Source organism: Lepidochelys kempii, chromosome 14 (assembly GCF_965140285.1).
Source record: "Lepidochelys kempii isolate rLepKem1 chromosome 14, rLepKem1.hap1, whole genome shotgun sequence".
NCBI classification, from domain to species: Eukaryota; Metazoa; Chordata; order Testudines; family Cheloniidae; genus Lepidochelys; species Lepidochelys kempii.
In genome coordinates, this window is record NC_136393.1 from 44986619 (window position 1) to 45002811 (window position 16193).

General features: G+C 50.7%; 1 protein-coding gene across 1 annotated transcript; it reads left to right on the forward strand.

Annotated features, from left to right (window-relative positions):
* Positions 1-7484: 7484 nt before the first annotated feature.
* LOC140898031 (uncharacterized) lies at positions 7485-11327 on the forward strand. The gene is made up of 3 exons (XM_073311426.2): positions 7485-7605; positions 8185-8334; positions 8668-11327. Exons 1-3 carry the CDS (start codon positions 7572-7574, stop codon positions 11049-11051), a joined length of 2568 nt encoding a protein of 855 aa, XP_073167527.2. The 5' UTR covers positions 7485-7571; the 3' UTR covers positions 11052-11327.
* The last annotated feature ends 4866 nt before the right edge of the window (positions 11328-16193 follow it).

Sequence of the window (16193 nt, forward strand, 5' to 3'; positions counted from 1 at the left end):
CCTCCCTCCCTCCCCCTTCTACTCTCTCTCCTTTTACCTTCTCTCTCTCTCCCCTACAAATCTGGCCCAGCCAGCTGAGACAACCAGACATTTTGAATTAGTGCCAGTAGCCTGTGACCAGGGGGGCAGGTTAAAGCAAGGCCTTAGCGAGCCCGATGCGGAGAGAAGTTCTGGGTGAAGGGAGTGGGAGCGAGGACTCAGATCCTTTCGCTCGCCAATTCCACCGGGGCTGTGTTCCCCACAATAGCAGGACTGTGTCCCCCCCACACTTACCCGAGGGCATATTTATTGGTTTGTCCTAAAGTTAATTAAGTATTTTAAGAAAAAGTGTCAGAACCGCCACCAGCGAGAGTTGCTGGCCACACTCTGAGACCACGAAAAATTTGGTGGTGAGAACCCCTGGGCAAGATGCTCATGATGGTCCCTTGTGACCTTGGAGCCTGTGAGTGTAACAGGAGCCGGGCACAGGGATGCTGATCCTTCGGTGAGTTGATCGCTAGGACCCAGGAGCGGCTGGGGGGCGGCTCTGGGGGGAGGATCGCGGGGCTCAGGCCCGGCCCAGGAAGTGACTCGCAGCCGCTGCGGGGACTCTGGCTCCCGGCGAGATCCCCGAGCCCTGGCGGCTGGTGCTGGGAGCCCGGAGCCCGGGCCGCAGCCGCGAGAGGGGAACCTCCAGCCGGGCCCTGCCCGCTGCTCCCCGGGAGCCTCTCCCAGGGCAGAGCCCCCAGCCCGGCCAGGGCCCCTTCCCGGCCCGGCCCCTGCCCCGGGGGGCCCCGCTCGGGGGGAAGGTAAGAGAGACCCGCCCCCCCCGTCACCCCCGGGCTGCAGGGGGCGGGTTTGGCCCCAGGCTGCTCCCAGCTGAGCTGGCTGCGATTCCCTGCCCCGGGCCCAGGAAAGCTGCCGCCAGCTCCCGGTGTGTGCGGGGCGGGGGCAGGATCACGTTACCGCCCCCCCCCCCCCAGCTGCTTTGTTTCCCTGGCCGCGCTGCTGTGGACAGAGCCTGCAGCTCAGGGAGATCCGAGGGGGGCAAATAGGGAGGGGCAGAAGGTGGGCAGAGGCCAAACTGGATGGACTGTGGGGTGCCCCAGCTGGGGGCAGGGGAAGGAGAGGGGCCCAGGGGCACAGTCAGGGCCTGCGGGGTGCGGGGATGGGAGCAGAGGCGCTGGAAGGGGGCTGGGATCCGTCTGAGGGTCTGCCGCGGCCACGTGGCCGAGACGGGCGCTGGGCTCCCTCCGGCTCGCATGGGGCTGCCGGAGTTAATGGTTAAGGCCGGTTAACCGGTCAGCCTAATGTTTACCGGCTACGCTTTTACATCCCGATCAGCTACCACATCTCCCCGTGTGTCTAGTGTAACAGTTCCTGTTTCTATTGCAGTGTTGTAATTCGAGTTCAGTGCTGGCTCAAACCCCCTTCAGTCTCCTTTGCTCCACCAGTGGGTCTTGCTTTAGCCAATTTCTTTGTCTCTCTGTCCAGCACCCTAGTGCTTTATCCCATGTCCCATTTGTCTACAGAACTTGGTTCCCAAATATTCACTAAAGGCCAGAAGTTTCAAGGCACCTAGATACTTTGTAATATGCCACTAGAGGCCTAAATCCTTTTGAAAATCTGTCCCTAAGGGCCTTAGAGTATGCATCCGATGAAGTGAGCTGTAGCTCACGAAAGCTCATGCTCAAATCAATTGGTTAGTCTCTAAGGTGCCACACGTCCTCCTGTTCTTTTTGCAAATACAGACTAACACGGCTGTTACTCTGAAACCTCTCCTATACAGGGCTTCTCAAAAGGAACTTTCTGTGTTTTTTTGTTTTGCTAAGCATAGATATGCAACCCCAAGACAAATTGACAACCCCAAGAATTCAAACCCCGTGAGTTATGCACCCAACAGTCTAGAATTTAAATAAAGAAATGAATACATTTTGTTTTTGTCTTATTATCTTTTTGTGTCTGAGCCTTTGGGGTGTACTAGCTTCATAGGTTTACTGCTACCCCTTCCAAAAGGTCCATATATCTAGGCTGGTTGTATAATCCTGTAACATATGATGCCATTTTACCCTTAGAATCATAGAATACCAGGCTTGGAAGGGACCTCAGGAGGTCATCTAGTCCAACCCCCTGCTCAAAGCAGGACCAATCCCCCAAATGGCCCCCTCAAGGATTGAGCTCACTACCCTGGGTTTAGCAGGCCAATGCTCAAACCACTGAGCTATCCCTCCTTCTGGGAACATGATTTCCCAGCACCCCCTTGCAATTGAAAATTGATTTTAAAACCTTATTTCTGTAAGTAACCCCCCATCCTGCACACTCGGAAGTGCCCACTTCACTTTTCTCTGACTTCATTTATTGCATGCATCATTGATGTGGATTTTTCTACCACATTGTTTGTACTTCTAATGGCCTATTTAAGTTCCCAGCCTTTTATGGATGCTACATTCTTTGTTGTGATCCACTTCAGGGATGTTCTTCCTTCTGGCACGTGTACCGATTTGTACGGCCCAAGTCAAATCATTTTAAAAAGGAATCGCTCTGTTTCTCCTTTGCATTGGTCAGGACACACACAGTGCTCACCTCACCCTTTCTTTTATGGTTTTGCAACGGGATAGCTAATGCAGGTTAGAAGAAAAGGAGGACTTGTGGCACCTTAGAGATTAACAAATTTACAAGTCCTCTTTTTCTTTTTGCGGATACAGACTAACACGGCTGCTACGCTAATACAGGTTAATTGCGCCATGGTAAATACGCCCATTTTCTTATGGACGCAGACTCTGCCGCTGATTCTGATGGTAAATGACCCATTATTGTTCATGGCCTGAAAACTCTGATCTGGATTGGGTGGCTACTACTCCTGTTCCTTTGCCAAGCGCTGCCTCTGAATGTCTGCGCCTGTTTGTGGGGGCGTCCTGGAAAAGAAATGAAAACATTTAAAACTAAAGAGTTAGCACCAAAACCTAAAAAGTTAGCACTCTCCCACCACCTCCCATGTTCCCTTTCCTTTCCTTCCTCACAGCTTGTCTGTATGCTAACAGTGTAAAGTTAATGCCAATAAATCCCAGGGCTTCAAACCCCTGTGTGGACGCTCTTATTCAGAAGTAAGGTGGCTTTAATTTTGACAGTGGCGGTCAGGGCAACCACAGACAAGTGCAGGAGACCTTCCCCCCAATACTGTAAATCGTCAGACCTTTGATCTCTTCTTGAACATGTTTAAAGCTTGGATAGTCCAGGTGCAACCCACATTCGATGTTTCAAGTCCAAAGAGAAGGCGCGAAGCAGCAGGGCGCTCATCTCATCTTCCCTGAGTGTTGCCTTGTGTAGAAACGGCATGATGATATTTCACAGCTTTGGCCTGTCAGCATTTTATGAAAGGGGTTGAGGTTGAAATTTAAGGTGATGTTGCTCCTCCTCTCTCTCTCTCCTGCAAAGGACAGGACATCCTTCATGAGCAGGAGAGCAAAGGCCGGATAGTGTCATGGCAGATCCTGCTGTGCTGTACTGTGCAGGGATCCCCTTTATAAGCAACTTGCCCAGACCAAGTGGGGGCACTCTTGTCCTAGGAGAATGAGCCGATTGATCCACAGTTTTGGTGCTTTAAACCGTAAAGACTCTCTGAGCTCAGCATCTCCCTGCTCGCTAACCACAGGGTAGCTAAACTGTATCTCTTCCGAATTAGGCATTGCCACGAAAATGTAACTTGGACAGACAGCATTCAGGGGTTTGTATATTTTTTTGGTTGTTCCCAGAACAGATCCAAGTTCTGCCCCCCCCCCCGCACTCCCCCTCCACACACCTGCCTTGTAAGCCAATATACAGTAACTCCTCACTTAAAGTCGTCCTGGTTAACATTGTTTTGTTGTTACATTGCTAATCAATAGAGCAGTGGTTTTCAAACTTTCTTTTTCGCAGACCACTTGAAAATTGCTGAGGGTCTCGGTGGACCACGTAATGATCTTTCCAAATGTTGCTTGTCCCATTAGCTAACTATTGTAAAGCGCTTTGGATAAAAGTGCTATATATATAAAAAACCCTTAATAATAATTAATGCTTTTTTGCTCTACACATAAAAGTACACAACCCATATTTTAATATCAGTCGTCTTTAACCTTTCTAATGCGATGGATGTGCCCTCTCTCCCCTGCCGTGGCAGCCCCTGAGCTGGGACTGGGAAGGAGGGCGGATCTCTCCCTCTCTCCCCCACCGCAGCAGCTCCCAACCTGGGCCTGGGAAGAAGGAGGCTCTCTCCCCGGCAGCTGGAGCCCTGGAGCCGCTGCAGCCCTGTATGTCCCAAATTCCCCCACCCCTTCTTCTCTCACCACTGCCCCCTCCCACCCACCTCTTATTCTCCCCAAGGCCACCACCTGAGCTTACATGTGCATCTTCTCCAGGGTCCAGGCACCTAATTAGTGGAGCCACGTCTGCGCAGCTCCACTAATTAGGTGGCTGGCCCTTCATTTTCTCATGTACGGCTGCCCAGGCATGCACCTTAGAGGGAACTATCCCCGGGTCACCTGAATGGAGCTCGTGGACCACTGATGGTCCATGGACCACAATTTGAGAACCTCTGAATTAGAGAACATGCTCATTTAAAGTTCCGCAAGGCTCCCTTATAACGTTGTTTGGCAGCCACCTGCTTTGTCCACTGCTTGCAGAAAGAGCAGCCCATTGGAGCTAGCGTTGGGAGCTTGGAACCAGGGTAGACCAGCAGCCCCCCATCAGCTCCCCTGAGTTCCCTGTGTGGCCTTGGAGCTGCTCCCGTGAACCTCCTACTTGCTGTGCAGGGGGCGGAAGAGGGGTGCTGATGTCAGGGTGTCCCCCTCCCCTGCTTCTGCCCCCCTACCTCCACAGAGCAGTGTGGGGGACACGACAGGGCTCAGGATGGAGGGAGCTTGCTGGCAGCAGCTGCTATATCAACTTGCTGATCTACTTAAAAAGGCAATGTACTTAGAATGCGGTCAGCCTACTTTAAAGGGGCAATGCACATCTCTCTCTCACACACACGGTGTGTGTCTCTGTCTTCCACGCTGTCTCTCCTCCCTTCATTCGTGCTGCCTTGTAGAGTGTGAGGCTACATTAGCAACAGTGTTGTTAAATCTTGAGGGCTCAGCCGAGTGCTACTTCATCATTTAGCAGTAAGGCATTCCCTGGGAAATATCCCACCCTCTGACTTCACCACCTCAACCAAGCTTCACAATCATCATTGCTGTGTACAGTATTAAATTGTTTCCAGAGCTCCATCGGATGTTTTCATTGCAGGCCAGCCACCTGGCATGGCCACTCCTTCTTTACTCACCTGAGAGCTGAGGCAATCAGAGCTTGGAGGGGAGGTAGGTGTTCACGACAGCCCTGTGTCACACAGTCACAGTCTCGGAGCTCTGGAATGGCTCTGAATGAAGCCAGGCAGGATTCTGGTGCAGTGTGTCACCCCTCGGAGCACACTCTCACCAGGACAAGAAGCTTCCTGGGTCTGACCTCGTAGTATTCAGCACCCCTGTTCACACTGCGAGCTCCCCGCAGGGAGTCCACCTGGATGGGATACCTGGGGAAGCCTGACACACCCCTCACAGGGGCCATGCACCCCACCATGGTGACTCTCAGCTGGCTTCGAAAACAGAAGGGTTTGTTGGTCGCTGAGAAGACAGCGTAGAACAGAGCTTGTTAGCACAGAAATCAGGAGCATTCAGCAAAGTCTGGCTCAAAGGGAATCCAGAGTCCAGAGCCCTGGGCTCTCCCCACAGAGTCCTAAAACAGGAGACTGACCCGATTTCAGCCCCCCATCCTCAGTGATGCCCAGCTGCCCCTCCTCCGTGCTTTCTCTCCTTCCCAGGAAAACAGGTCACCTGGCCTCCCCCTCTCTGATTGTTCTCCACCACCTTCAGCTGGCTTCTTGCAAAGGACGGACTCCAGCTATTGCTTGTCAGGATACAGAGTGTCAGCCACAGAGTGTCTCTGTGCCCAGGCAGCCAGTCTCCAGTCACACCTGCCCTCTAGGGATGTCCACAATCACCTGTATCCCACCCGTATCCCACCCCCAATACTTGAGTAACACATGGGGAAAGTGAGGCACACACAGTATTCAGAAAAAAACGTTAAGAGCATTCCCGCTTCCTCATACCCCGCTGGAACCAGCCTCTAGGGTACCTGAGCCTGAGCCTGCAGGTGATGGAGAGACCTGGGGAAAGAGCTGGAGCCAGGCAGGGAAATGACTCTGCACAAAGGGCGCCTTTCAGGGACTGGCTGGTGAGTTTGGCCTACAAGGAGAGGGAGCTCCCTGGGTCTGCAAGTCCCAGAGCTGCTGCCCTCAGTGACACAGCCAGGTTCAACCCCCCGTTACCAGTGTCAGGGGCTGATCTGCCTAATGAGACAAAGGTCCATGTCAGTGGGGCAGTCACCCATTCTCCCAGGGAGAGGGAAGAAGATAAAAAGGGACAGTGGAGAGACTGTAAGGGGCAGTAGGAGCAACAAGTGGGGAGGAGGTTCCCAGCTCTGCCCAGATCTATTCCCTGCATCCACCTGAGCAGACTGACTCTCCTGGGAACAAGGGCAGGAGCTGAGAGAGGAAAAGCCAGTTGCTCACTCTGCTGAGCACCGCGCTACTTAGGGAGACAGGGGAGAGCTAGAGGGGGTCACAATACACTGTGGGGCAGTACCCTGAAGTGACTCCTTTGATTCTGCTCTTTTTCCAGCATTTCATGCAGAGATGCTGTTATGGGGAGGATTAAAAGGGTCCCCGGAGGGTTAAGTTCTCATGGGGGGTGGGGGCCTGGCTGGGGTGGTAATAAACTAACTGGGTTTGTTCCCAGCATGGCAGAATCATAGAATCAGAGCGTCTGTCTGCAGGGAGAGAGCCTGGGGGGAATCGGGGAGTGACATGGACTCCAGCCTCTCATGAAACCTGCCCAATCTCCCTGCTCCTCTGACAGGCTGAGGAATCGCATCCACGTTTCGCTCCAGATGGTTCCCGTCTTCCAGGAGACAGGGCAGGGAAATGGCTGTGGTGGAGCCAGCTCAGGTAGGGGATTTTCAGGGAGCAGCTGGATGACGTGAGGGAGAGGCAGGGAGGAGAAGGGTGTTATAAACATTCCCCCATTTCTAAAACAAGACCCAAGCCCTCTGGGCAGGGCTGGGAAAACTGACCAGACTCCCAGTGCTGGAGCCTGACCCCACTGGCCAGAGGCTGCTGTGAAATACGAAGGGAAACTGTCGGGATTCCTGTCCCTGTCCCTGGCTCGGAGCTCTGCTTCCCGTATCTGCCTGTGGGTGGCAGGTGTGTGGGAAATGAGAAGACCCTGCCCTGCTCCGTGTGCTGTGGGGGACAAGGAGCTCTCACCTTCTCCCACCCTGCTGAAGCCACATAGCTCCTCTGAGCAGGGAAGGGGTGGGTTTCTGCTTCTCCAGCCCTCCCAGAGCTTCAATGTTTTGTTTTTTCCCCACTGTGACTAGTGGGATTCTGGCAGGGGCAGCACGTAGTCAGTGGGGGACTCTTGTTTCAGGGGCCAGTGACCTTCGAGGAGGTGGCTGTGTATTTCACCCAGGCGCAGGGGGCTCTGCTGGACCCCGCTCAGAGAGCCCTCTACAGGGACGTCATGCAGGAGAACTATGAGACAGTGACCTCGCTGGGTAAGGGATTCCTGTCCCCTCGGTTATTAGAAGCCGTGGGGTCTGCGTGTCTGAATCTGGTCAGGTTCTTCCCTGGTCAGTTGGATTGGGGGGGAGGGTCGTGTAGACCACAGCTGCAGTGAGAGAGAGACTTGCATCTCCATACCCCATTCAAGGGAACAGGGGAATCAGAAACCTAATGGACAGGCTAATTTATCCCCATCTCTCCAGCTTTCAAGGGGCCAGAAGAAGGGTATTGTCCTGCCTTTATTATTTCTCCTTCAAACACCTTTCACCTGCCCTCTTGGGACTAGCTGCAGCCGTGGGGAGGGCTCTCAGTTCTGCAGGCTTGGAAATAGGCAGAAGCTTAGCACCCAAATTGTGTGTGTGTCAACGAGTCCCCTCAGCACATCTATCCTGAGACCTCCGGGTGCGGGTATAACAAGAACCCTGTGCCCCCAGATTTCTGCTTCTCCCAAAGGGTCTGGGTTACCACAGTCCCATGTAGAGTCAGGTTAAACTCAAGGAATGTTCCTAATGGCAAATAGTCTACCAGTGCTCTCTGCGCCCTGACCTTGCCTGATTTCACCCCCTGCGCAGGAGTCCCCATTCCCAAACCGGACCTGATCGCCCGGCTGGAACGAGGGGAAGAGCCGTGGGTCCCAGATCTCCAGGACTCCAAGGAAAGGGAGAACCCGAGAGGCACCCACACAGGTGAGGCGTCAGGAAAACTGGCAGAGAAACCATCAGGTGAGTGAAGGAAAAAGCTGGGACTCCCAAACTGTGCAGTGAGCGGGAGCCCCCAGTTCTGCCCCTTCTCACCCAGGTCAGGGCTGCAGTCAGCAGGTGTCGTATCATGAAGGCAAAGATCAGTCACAGCTTCCCACCCATCCTGTTAGCTGTCGGGAATTTCCTCCCTGACTTGACTTCCCTGGGAGTGTTGGGGAGGGATGTGGAGGCAGAATTCAATGTCTCTATCTCCCCAACAGTCACTGTGTTGTGTTTTCCCTGTTTTCTATTCCCCTTTCTGTTCTTTCTCCCCAGCTCAGGAAGTGACTCCTGTCTGGATTCTCTCTCTCCCAGCAGGTGATAGGACAGTGAGTGAGAACAAGGAGGAGAATCAGCAGCAGGAAGGTCCTGAGAAAGTGGAACTGCAGGAGACATTTTTGAGAAGAGCTGAAGGGAATTTTTCCCAGTGCTTGGAACAGGGTGAAGCCTGGGGAGATCGACACAGATCAGAGATGCAGCTGGGAAACTATCCCGGGATGCAACTTGATGAATCCATTCAACATGGCGGAGGATGCAAGGATCCCAAGGAAACCACAGTCCAGCAGACAAGTCACAATGAAAAGAAACCCTACAAATGCCTTGACTGTGGGAAAAGATTCCGTTTCAGTGCAAAACTTAGTACACATCAGAGAACCCACACAGGAGGGAAGCCCTATAAATGCCTGGACTGTGGGAAAAGCTTCAGTGAGAAGCCAAGTCTTATTATACACCAGAGACTGCACACAGGAAAGAGACCCAATACATGCCTTGACAATGGAAAAAGTTTTACCAAAAGTTCATTCCTTATTAAAAATGCAAGAATCCACACAGGAGAAAGACCCTATAAATGCTTTGAGTGTGGGAAAAGTTTCAGTTTGAAATCAACTCTTAACACACATCAGAAAACCCACAAGGGAGAGAAACCCCATAAATGTTTGCACTGTGGGAAAGCTTTCCGTCAGAACTCATACCTTATTGAACATAGGAGAATCCACACAGGAGAGAGACCGTATAAATGCCTTGAGTGTGGGAAAAATTTCATTTGTCGTTCACACCTTACTAAACACAGGAGAATCCACACAGGTGCCAAACCCTATAAATGCCTCGACTGTGGGAAAAGTTTCATTGACAATACAAAACTTATTAGACATCAGGCAATCCACACAGGAGAGAGACCTCATAAATGCTTGGACTGTGGGAAAAGCTTCATTCAGAAGATACACCTTATTACACACCAGAGACTGCACACAGGAGAGAGACCCTATACATGCCTTGAGTGTGGGAAAAGTTTCAATTTGAAATCAACCCTTAAAACACATCAGAAAACCCACACAGGAGAGAAACCCCATAAATGCTTGGACTGTGGGAAAACTTTCGGTCAGCACTCACAGCTTACTAAACATAGGAGAATCCATACAGGAGAGAGACCATACAAATGCTTTGGGTGTGGGAAAAATTTCATTAGCCGCTCACACCTTATTAAGCATCAGAGAATCCACACATGGGCCAAACCCTATAAATGCCTCGACTGTGGGAAAAGTTTTGTTGACAGAACAAAACTTACTAGACATCAGGCAATCCACACAGGAGAGAGACCCCATAAATGTTTAGACTGTGGGAAAAGCTTCAGTAAGAAGTCAAACTTTTTTAGGCACCAGAGACTGCACACAGGAGAAAAACCCTATAAATGCCTTGAGTGTGGGAAAAGTTTTAGTCAAACTTCAAACCTTATTGCACATCAGAGGACCCACACAGGAGAGAGACCCTATAAATGCCTTGAGTGTGGGAAAAGTTTCAGTTTGAAATCAACCCTTAATACACATGAGAAAACCCACACAGGCGAGAAAACCCATAAATGCCTTGACTGTGGGAAAACTTTCAGTCAGAGCTCACAGCTTACTAAACATGGGAGAATCCACACAGGAGAGAGACCGTATAAATGTCTTGACTGTGGGAAAGATTTTAAGGAAGGTTCATCCCTTACTAAACATAGGAGAATCCACACAGGAGAAACACCTTACAAGTGCTCTGAGTGTGGGAAAAGTTTTAGTCAGAGCTCACACCTTATTGCACATCAGAGAATCCACACAGGATTACGACCCTATAAATGCCCTGAGTGTGGGAAAAGTTTCATTTGCCGTTCAAACCTTATTAAGCATCAGAGAATCCACACCGGTGAGAAATCCTATAAATGCCTTGATTGTGGGAAAAGTTTTCTTGACAGAACAAAACTTATTACACATCAGGCAACCCATACAGGAGACAGACCCCATAAATGCTTGGACTGTGGGAAAAACTTCATTCAGAAGTCACAACTTATTAGACACCAGAGAGTGCATACAGGAGAGAGACCCTTTAAATGCCTTGACTGTGGGAAAACTTTCAGGCAGCACACACACCTTATTACTCATCAGAGAATCCACACAGGCGACAAACCCTACAAATGCCTTGACTGTGGGAAAAGTTTTGTTTACAGAACAAAACTTAGTAATCATCAGAAAACCCACACGGGAGAAAAACCCCATAAATGCTTGGACTGTGGGAAAAAATTCAGTCAGCGCTCATACCTTACTCGACATGGGAGAATCCACATGAGGGAGAGACCTTATAAATGCCTTGAGTGTGGGAAAAGCTTCAGTAAGAGCTCAGAGCTCACCAAACATCAGAAGATCCACAAGGGTGAGAGACCCCAGAAATAGCCTGACTGCTGGAAAAGATTCAATTTGACTTCACACTTCAGTGATCCACAAAACAGAGAGCTTGAATGTGGGAGAAGCTTCATTTGGTGCTCCCGGAGTATCAGGCATCTGAAAATCCGCACAGGGAAAAAACCTCTCCGATGTTCTCAGTGTGGAAAATGCTCCAAGTGGAGCTAAAACACAGTGGACATTAGAGACTCCTCCACACAGCTGGGAAATTCTCTCAGGGCCCTGACTAGGGCCATGGTGACACCCATTTCCTCATTCCCACACATATCAGGGGTGTTTGGCTCCCAAAGAACCAGCTGCCCATCGCTGGGGTGAGGATCCAGCATCAGCTGATCATCAGCTGGTCAGTGACCTTCTGGCTCTGCCTGGTCTAAGCAAACCCCAAGCAGAGGAGGAGAAGCCCAGATCAGCCCCTCTTCCTTGCTGCCGCCCTGGCTGCTGAGCTGATGGGTCACAGATGGGGGAAGGGAGAGAGACAAACTCCTTCAGCCGCTTCCTCTGCCTGGCTGAAGTTCCCCCCTCTCCCTTCCCAGCCGGGATCCCCCTGATATGGAGATGAGGAGAAAGACACTTGGGCAAGGCCCCACCTTCGCTCTATACCCCTGTCCCCAGCCCCTGAGATGGGCTCCCACACTTACATGGCGCTGTTCCTTGCAGGGGGAGTGTCCCTGGGGACTGGTAACTGCTCCCCTCACTGAATTCCCCCAGGGCGCTGGGTTCTGGGGGATCCAACATTAAGGCATCAGGGCAATGGGTTCTGGGGAGGACACTGGGGATTGAATGGCTGGGGCTGGTGGAGCTGGGAAGCAGGGGGAGCTGGGTGTTGGGGCTATCGAGTGTTTGGGGATCACGAGATAGGAGGTGAGGGAGAGCACAGGGATAGAGAGGTGCTGCTTCTCCTCACTCACCCCCTCTGCCTCTTCCCCCTGCCCCTTCTGCATTCAGAAAGTGCCACTGAGAGGGGCTGATTCCTACAGGGCCTTTTGCGGGAAGCCTGGAGATCCCACATCTACCTCCGCAGCATCAGCTCCTGAGCATCTGTCTATGGTAGGAATCGTGGTCAGGATTAGCCAGCGCATCTCTGTGACCCTCCACCAGATTTCCTAGTGTAAATTCACCCCGAGCATCTTATGTGTAAGGCTAAGAGTTTGTCATGGATATTTTTAGTAAAACTCATGGATAGATCACAGGTAATAAAAATTCACAGAATCCCATGATCTCTCCATGAGTTTTATTAAAAATATCAGTGACAAAATGGGGAGGGAGAAGGCTCCAGCACATATCGCTGCTTGGGTCTGGTGTCCCTTGACTGCTTACTTATGTGTTCTAACTCTCTCCCATTAGGAGAGTGATCACTAGTCCCTGAGTTTCCTCTTTGGGGCCAGATTGTCTCATTCCCAGATAGTCTCACATTACTCCGGGCCATGCTGAAAAGCATTTAGTTTTTGTTCATTTTCTTCCTTATGGAGCAGAATTAACTAGATGCTAAAAGAATAGGAGCAGGGACAGTGAAATATGGTGTTTTACCTTCTGTGCTATTTCAGGGCGATGGGGTGAGTCCGAGGGTTTCCCTCCTTCCCCCATCACTGTCGCACTCCACTCTCAACACATCAGCCTCTGTCTCAGCAATGCAGAGTTTTATCCTGACCCAATTCTACCCCTCCGCATCCCAGTGTCACTTAGCACCATGTCCATGGCTCTCCATGTTTGGAATCACAGTTTTGATGTCTGTGATCCTAAGTCAGACTGCTGAGGGCTTGGGAAGAAAGTGTCCCAGACCTGAGAGTGGGTGGGGAAATCCCAATGAACCTCAAAGCACAGTTTGACCTTTCAGATCTTATAGCCCTGTTTCCATCTATTGGTAAAATTGCTTCCTGACTTTTTCTAGGCTTAGTCCAGATCATTTGTAGATGGGAAGATTTTTCTTTCTTTCTCTTTCTTTTATTATAATGATGCAACTAATACAACCGAATAATGAGATGAGAAATTAAGCCGGTTTAGCCACTACAGAAGAAAATGGGTGCATTTATTTTCCTGATTTTGAGCCTTAAAGGATTCTTTGAGATTTCACTTTATGACTGTGAAAGTGTTTTATAACCCACCCTGGACTGTGGTTTTTTCTCTCTTCGTGAAGGCCATGAGGTCACATACTTTGATATTAGTTTAGTTGGACAGGATGTAGCTCAGATTTATTGAGGACTTCAGGAAACAAATGATCGTTTGTTGGAATTGTCCTTTATTAGATTTAATTTTAATTTTTATCTAACACTTTGTCAGGAGATATTTTTGTGTTGTTTAAAGAATGAGAGTGATCAATATCTCAGCACAGACATGGATGGTGCAAGTTAGATGCAGAGTGCAAGAGGCAGAGACTGAAATGGAGAATAAAGTTACTGCCTGATCCCTGCAGTGATGTGAGATACTGCTAGGAGAGGAAGAAGACAGGAATAACAGAGCTGGGAAACTGCTGGATTTGCTCCTGAGAGCCAAATGGCTAAGGCTGTGAACTCACTGCATCACAGCCACAGAGTGACTACACTTGGCTTGTCAGTTTCATGTGAAGCTGCCCCTGAAACCTAAAGGACCATGAATGACACCCCAAAAATGATAGGGGAAGGAGTCAGCATCTCCCTATTGCTGAGATGCCGAGTTTGGGCACAGGGAAGAAGGGAGCCGAGGATGTCAATAGACTGAGGCAGCCTTGAAGCCAGGCCAACCCCCATCGATGAGGCCAGAGGGAGATGAGGAACCTGACAGCCCAGCTGGTCACCCCCTCCCCGTGTACCACCGTGTCCTGAGTTGGGATGACAGAGACTCTCTTTGCCCCATTCATCCCACACTCATCCCTCTTGTGACTAAACCCCTGGTGCCCCATCTTCACCACTTATACACAGTTATACTGTATTGTGAACAATGTATGCCCGGTGAGGTATCATTGGAAAACTCGTGATCTGTTGAATATTGTGCCATTGAAATGTGTGTAAGACCAGTGCATGTAGAATGCGGAGTTTTCACTCTATGTTTGTTACTGGGGTGAGCATATTCCAGGTGCCCAAAAAGGGGACACTGATGAGGGGTGGGAACTGGGGGGGATGGAGATCTGGGGGGGGTAGAGTGAGGGGTTTTGGAGGGGGTGCGGTGGGGGTACTCACAAGGTGAGGGCAGCGTTGGTCACAGTCACAGTGGCAAGGGGCGGTCACAAGCCCAGAACGCAGCGACAGCTGTCAGTCAGCGCCTACCTGTGGGACTCCTCCCCTAGGCTGGGAATTAGGGCCTCCGTGGGTGGGATCCGGCAGCAATCAATCAGCTGCAGATGCTGGGGAATGGAACAATGAGTTGTGGATGCAGGGGCATGGACCCGTTGGGAAGCTGACCAATTAGGGCCGGTTCTGAGCTGCAGTGCATCTGCTCTGTAAACCCCCCCCAGACATTTGGTGTTATGGGAAAACCCCGCTCATGAGGCTCTCTCTGGAAAAACCCGGACATATAGTAACCCTACTTGTTACTGAAATATGTCGTCGTTCTGGGGAACGCCCACAGACTAACTCCTCAGCGATGACTAAGGATTGACCATTGGTGTTAGAAATCTATTATCTGGCCGTCCACCAATAGGAAGAAGGGGGGTAAACAAAGAAATTTACAATTCAGCTGTCACACAGTGTGGAGCTCTTGTACGCCATGGAGTTGCCTGACCCCATGACCCAGCAAAGACTTTTCCAGTAACAAGGATCGGAGTATGAGAAGGAGGAAAAAAGGCCTCTGGTCATCTCCCCTCCCCTATTTCAATTCATGGCAGCAAGATACCTTGAAAGTGCATCATTGAACTTGGGGGGGAGTGATCCTGGCTGGAGGGTTTTCCAGTGAGTTCAGGCTGCTGAATGCTTTTGGGTGAGAGAAATCCTTTTGCTTGTGCGCCAAACCTAACTTAACTCATATTAGGTTGATTTACAGCCACAACCGTAATGACTGCGGTAGCCAATGCCCACACTATCCTCCTTGGGTCGGTGGGGTGCATCCTCATGAGGAGCGCTTCCACTGACCTAAGAGGGGCCATGGGAAGAGCTGAGAGCCTGGTCTCTTAGCGCCAGCAGCAGGTCCCTCCCGGGAGCCTGGCTGCCCCACAGGCTCTGGGTGAGCTGCCCCCCTCTATACTCCATTCCATGGAAAGAGCCGGGGAAGCCACCTGGAGCTTCTCCCCTCCCCATTCCTGCCGGGAATGCCAGTTGGGCCTTTCCCCCACCACACACACACAGTTCCCCTCCTACACCTTGTTAAACATCGGGCAATCCACACAGGAGAGAGACCCCACAAGTGCTTGGACTGAGGGACAAGTTTCATACAGAGGTCAGACCTTGTTAAACATCAGGCAATCCATACAGGAGAGAGACCCCCCAGAAGGTAGCGTGGCCGAGCGGTCTAAGGCACTGGATTAAGGCTCCAGTCTCTTTGGCGGCGTGGCTTCAAATTCCACCACTGCCAGATTCATTTTGGGGGAGTGGGGGGATAGCTCAGTGCTATTGGCCTGCTAAACCCAGGGTTGTGAGTTCAATCCTTGAGGGGGCTATTTAGGGATCTGGGGCAAAAATTGGAGATTGGTCCTGCTTTGAGCAGGGAGTTGGACTAGATGACCTCCTGAGGTCCCTTCCAACCCTGATATTCTAAGTGCTTGGACTGTGGGAAAAGTTTCACACAGAGATCATACCTCATTAAACATGGGAGAATCCACACAGGATCTAAACTTCTGTCACACATTGCAAGAAAGTGTTAAACAACTCGCATGTAATTGATTCAGATTTAACCTTTATAAAAGTGTGTCCACCTTAGATAAGCTGGAGTTTGAAATGTAAACATGTATTGTTAAACACTTGGAAGAAGAGGGGTAACTGTAGTGGTCTATGTTTAGCTATATCTTGTTAGAGGTTAACAATTTATCCTAAGGGTTCCTGTATTCTGTTAATTCAGATATCAATAATTCAGACATTATACCCGTCGCCCATGCCACCTGCCCAATTCTAGCCCAGTCTCATTGAAATTGCTGCGGGTAGGGGCTGAAGGATGGAGGGAATGTGTATAGCTGAAATCCCCAAACTGTTTTGTAAGGTTAATGTTAATGGGATCTATTCCGCTCTCATG